At 37.5% G+C, this 5,729-nt stretch overlaps 1 protein-coding gene across 2 annotated transcripts; it reads right to left on the reverse strand.

Annotated features, from left to right (window-relative positions):
* Positions 1-2,271: 2,271 nt before the first annotated feature.
* Positions 2,272-5,144, reverse strand: LOC125652355 (spidroin-1-like). 2 transcript variants are annotated; one of them, XM_048881502.2, is made up of 3 exons: positions 5,030-5,144; positions 2,432-3,561; positions 2,272-2,342 (listed from the first exon to the last, which is right to left on the reverse strand). In XM_048881502.2, exons 2-3 carry the CDS (start codon positions 3,557-3,559, stop codon positions 2,334-2,336), a joined length of 1,137 nt encoding a protein of 378 aa, XP_048737459.1. In that variant the 5' UTR covers positions 3,560-3,561; positions 5,030-5,144; the 3' UTR covers positions 2,272-2,333. The 2 variants fall into 2 exon arrangements, with proteins under 2 accessions (XP_048737459.1, XP_056022584.1); XM_056166609.1 differs by having other exon boundaries at positions 2,272-3,561; positions 5,030-5,133.
* Between the last annotated feature and the right edge of the window lie 585 nt (positions 5,145-5,729).

A 5,729-nucleotide genomic window follows, 5' to 3' on the forward strand; every position in this document is an offset into this window, starting at 1 on the left:
GTCGGTATAATGGAATGACAACGTGTTGTAAAGTTCTAACGAGATACAAATTAATGGAGTTTATCATTTTGTTTCGTGGATTTATCAGAATAAAGAGAATCTAATATTTTTGGTAAGTGCACATCTCCGATTCCTGTTGATTAGACGTCTGGGTTTGTTGTTGTTGTTTTTTTTTTTTGTTTTTTTTTGTCATTTTTTTTTTTTTTTTTTTTTTGGTTGTTTTTTGGTTGTTTTTTGTTTTTTGTTTTTTTTTTTTGTTGCGAATATGCCATGTGCATTACATATTATTCATATGGCATGGACCTGTATTTTGCAAGAATTGATATAAATAATATATTTTATGCTCTTTACTTATTCCACTCTATCAGTGTGTTCTTGGCAAATTATTTATCCGCATTTATTTCATAAGAAACTGCAAATACTTGCATGCACTTGCAAGTATGCAAGAAAAGCTTCTTTTTTGCATTTTTTTAAAGAAATTATCTAAACTTTCGGAATGTTGCATTGGTATACAATAAATATTTTGTAATTTTGAGCAAAACATAATGTTTTAAAATGTGATTTATTACTATCGGAGATATGCACTGGTCGAGTCCACCTAGAAAAATCACTCAGGTGTGACAATCACATTTGGGGTATATACGGGTAGATAAGGGTACTTGAGAGAAATATGGCGGATAAGATGAGGAAGGTGTACGTATTTATTAATTCATGTCAGCTTTAATTTCGTATTCTTAATTGGGATGATGAGATTAATCACTGTTCGATATCTTCATTTCTCATATTAGCGTTCATGTTATCTTTACTTTTTCTGTAAAAGGGGATCCATCTGGAGTTTTGTATCAATAGCTATAACTATTAGTGTTTTCTCTGCCTATCCTTTATGAGTGACATGTTTGCTTTTCTTTCAGAGTCATTCCAGCTTAGATTGGGACATGTAACTTCGACTGTTGTCTTCTCATGCACAAACAGTTGGTAATAACGTGTATACATAGGTTTCACGTTTAATAAGGACTGCCGTTAGTGTTTAAATAAAAAAAATATTTATTCATTAATTCACTGCAATAAATGCTACACGTACATAAAGAGTGAGTTTGTGCGTGAAAATGTATTGCATGATCCACTCTACTTCCGATTTTTATTTTCGATGACCATGTTCCGTTTGACAGAGTAGCGACATTTCCATCGTCAGATTTACTTCTGCTGGACGTGAGTTTAACCCCTCGTAGTAGCGGAAGTTGGTATCTATATATGGTGAATTTTTGAATGATTTTTATTAGATATTTCTCCACTTAGTGCAGTGATCTTCATAGCAATATCTAGGAGAAAAATTCAGTCAGTAGTTTTAAAACGTCACTAAAGTGATGTTCTATGTTAATTGTCAAGTGCTATATATTTTCAAAGAATTTTCTTCATTTTTCTGTTTGATGTTTGTTTCCATATATTTACACTTCAAATGTTTTTGCCTTCGATATCTTTAGGGTGCCTCCGTGGCCGAGTGGTAAGAGCATCGCGTTCAAAATCACAAGGCCTCTGACCTCTAGTCGGCGCGGGTTCGAATCCCACTCGCGCCGGTACGTGAGAAAGTTTCCCAGTTTACTTTCGGAAGGTGGTTGTCTGTTCCCAGGTACATTGCATCTTGGTTCTCTCTTCCACCAATAAAAAACTGGGCGCCACCAGGTAACTGAAAAATTGTTGTGTGTGGCGGAAAATATAAATCAATCAATCAATCGATATCTTTACCAATTGTATTGACAGCCATTGCCTCATGAAGTGAATTGTGTACAACACCTACACAATAATTGTGAGCAATACGTGTATGAATATAAAAAGTATATTTCAATTCCTAGGAATTCCGACAGAAAAGAATGTCTAATGTAGATATAACAAAGTTTCATTTTTGAAAATGCAGAAGGGCAACCGCAGGCATACTTCATGGGGATTACACCGTTTATCTGATCATGATGTGCCGGTGTGACCAGTCAGCAGATGATGTTTACTCCCCCTAGTCACTTCATCCCGTGTTCCGTTAAAAAACATTTTATACATTTGCAAAAACACATGTAGTATTTTTAAACATACCATGTGTTGATTATCTATTCACTTGTTCCACTTATATCAATATTTGTTCTAGAAACTAACCTTTGGATAAATTATGAAATCCGTATACAAATGTACCAATCAAACTAATTTTCCTTCAAATTGGGGTATGCTTTTATTGAAATTAACGATGGGCTGCACTCCCCCAGTCATAAAATTAAGAAGACAGGAAAGAGTTTTTCATTCATTATACAAATGATACAACTGATCAAACTTTCGGTATTCTCTTCAATTTAATACACCTAAAAAAGAAAAGAAAAAACATCATTTACATTACTTCTACTCATGATAAATGATTTTATTCAAATTTTCTAATCGTTCATAGAAATACCTTTGTTTTTTTGTGACCGCCACGTCTACCGCCAATACCACCCATCATACTACCGCCAGAACTACCACCGATAAGACCGCCAAAACTTCCTCTCATACCACCAAATCCACCAGAAGCAGCGGCTGCAGCAGAAGCGGCAGCACCTCCATTAGCAGCAGCTGCAGCTGCAGCAGCGGCAGCATTTTGCCCGGCAGCTGCGGCAGCAGCAGCAGCAGCAGATCCACCTCCAAAGTTGAACCCACTGGAAAATGGTCCCAATCCAATTCCACCCATTCCACCCATTCCACTACCCATTCCACCCATTCCACCATATATAGTATAGAATCTAGAAGCAGCGGCAGCAGCTGCAGCGGAAGCGGCACCCTGTCCAGCTGCGGCAGCGGCTGCAGCAGCGGCACCCTGTCCAGCAGCTGCAGCGGCAGCAGCGGCAGCACCCTGTCCAGCAGCAGCGGCAGCAGCGGCGGCTGCAGCACCTCCTCCTAGTCCAAATAATCCAAAGCTTGGGAAGCCATAAGTGGGCTGTATGATTGGTCCTACTGCTACATTGTTAGCAGCAGCGGCGGCGGCGGCAGCGGCCGCGGCATTTCCAGCAGCAGCGGCAGAAGCAGCAGCTGCTGATCCTCCTCCAAGACCACCAAAGCGAGAGGCAGCGGCGGCAGCAGCGGCAGCTGCTGATCCTCCTCCAAGACCACCAAAGCGAGAGGCAGCGGCGGCAGCAGCGGCAGCGGCTGATCCTCCTCCAAGACCACCAAACCGAGAGGCAGCGGCGGCAGCAGCGGCAGCTGCTGATCCTCCTCCAAGACCACCAAAGCGAGAGGCAGCGGCGGCAGCAGCGGCAGCGGCTGATCCTCCACCAATTCCACCAAAACCACGAAGACCAGATGCAGCAGCAGCGGCAGAGGCAGATCCACCACCGAAACCACCACTACTTCTTCCTCTGTGGATTATCCCATAATGCTTTGGGTAGTAGTCGCTGTAGCCTGCACCATAGCCTTCGTCGTATTTGCTGTAAGTGTCTGAATAATGGTCTTTGCTGTATCCGTCATAAGTGTCTGGATAATGGTCTGAATAGCCAGGATACGCAACAGCGCAGGCAATGAAGCAAACGAGGGCTAGAAGGCTCAGCATTTCTGTCATGAGAAAAAAACTGAAACATAACACCCTTGAATGGAAAGCATTTCATTGAAGCATGTTCATATGACGATTACATTATGTACTTGTGTGTAAGAAAAGGATTAAATTTACACTACAAATTTTTCAGTACATATTTATAGAATCACATATCATTTGTTTCTTTCCACTATTCTAGACCAAGAAGTTTCGTGCATAAAAATTTATATACATTTACATTACTTTTGCCTTTCCTATCTTTACAAACTCTAATGATAGTCATCTTCGCATGCGTTCAAGTTATGAACAATACGTGTATGAATATTGATCATTGCCATACCTCTATCTAAACGACTTGAAATGGGGACAAAAATAAAAGTAGAATGTAAACATAAGACGGGTTTCATTTTTGGAAATACGCGAGAATATGAACTGCGACACGTTACTCCGGCATTCTTCATGAAGTTAATGACATTCTATACTCATATGATATTAAAGTGTTTGTATAGTTTCTACTATCCTCATACATACAAATACTACAAAATATTTATTAACAAACTTCAAAGGTATTTAGCCAAAATCAATCTCTTCAAACAGAGAGAGAGAGAGAGAGATCCAACAACACCAGCATGGAAATACCGCAGTTAAATATAGATATATTCTGAATGTTTTTATTTACTGAGCATGATCTTTTGCAATATATATGTTGTATAGTATTTGGGTGAGGAAATCTCTAGACATATAGTATATTCGATATCACTAGCCCCGGGAGCGAAAAGGGAAAACCAAAATGCAAATATAATGAATAAGACTACATGTATTTCAGTGAACATGGCCTTTATCAACTGCATTTGCAGATCCGCAGGCATAATTTCCATAATGCCCGTTTTCACGTAAAATCTTTATTTCTTAGTCATGAAAGGTGAAGATAACGAACAGTGATTATTCTGATAATTCCCATAGGCAATACAATACTTTAATCAAAAGACAATCATTATATATCCTATATCTTAATTTCGAAATACTGTCCTTGAAATGTAACTATTTCGTATGTGTAAATTTGGTAAATTACTTATTAAACAAAAATGACGAGTGTTTGATCTTTCGTGAAAAATATGACACCATTAACAGTATTGTAGCTTAATGTTTTCCTGTCAATAAATCTAGGATTTTTTAAGATAATGTTAGGTAAATACATGCATGGCCTATTGAGCTAATAGATATGGATAGACCGCAATTCTAATATACGATAAGAATATCTTAGGAAAATACAGATTATCTCATTCTTTTTAAATTGAAAATGATCGCAGAGAAAACGTCGCTTATTATTGATGTGTTAGCAGAAAGAAAGTAAACAATATGTTGAATCAAGGGAAACCCAGAAAATATGCTTTGTTTATTTTACTGAGAAAAAACGTTTGCCAAATGTTACGAAAGTTTTTCAAGAGTGTGAGCAATCATAATGAATTTTCAAAAACAATGTCTTACCTGATTGGTTTTGGATTCCACCGGCTACCGCTGTGTAATACAGCTTCTCAGCTTACCGACCATCTATATATACTAATAAAACTACCACGTAACAGACAGGGGCAGTGAAGGTGGGTTGATTTTTTATTTGCACACTGTATGAATATCAATTGCAAGGAAATACAATCATTAAGAGCAGGAGACCTTGATACTGGGATTTTATTTTAAGTTTTAGTTTCCTTGAATTGACATTTATATATTTTAAATATTAAAATTTTACGTAATATGCGAAATCGCATTTGCATTTTATGATTCGGTTTAATGAATCCCATAATCGTTTAAATATCTAAAGAAAATGCTTTTGTTACCCATTACTTTGTATTCTCTTATTGATAATTGAAAAGGGAATCAATATTGATAATTTGTCTACACCGTGTTGAACGTTAATACTATTATCTAATTTTTTAATGTTCAGTTAGACTAAATACTCTAGGGCCCTCCACATTATCCTTTCTCGTATGTTTATTATTTGTAACCGTTTTATTCTTTGTAACGCTGTTGTTCTACTATCCTTGTAATTCTTTATGATAATTTCACTGTCGTAACCTCGTTAGGGATGAAATAAAGTATGATTGAATGAAAAAAGGACTATATATTCACACCAGTATTTGATTATGTCAGAAGTGTTCATTATGGTTGCTTCTAGGTGAATACTTGGATA

Source organism: Ostrea edulis, chromosome 5 (assembly GCF_947568905.1).
Source record: "Ostrea edulis chromosome 5, xbOstEdul1.1, whole genome shotgun sequence".
NCBI lineage: Eukaryota > Metazoa > Mollusca > Bivalvia > Ostreida > Ostreidae > Ostrea > Ostrea edulis.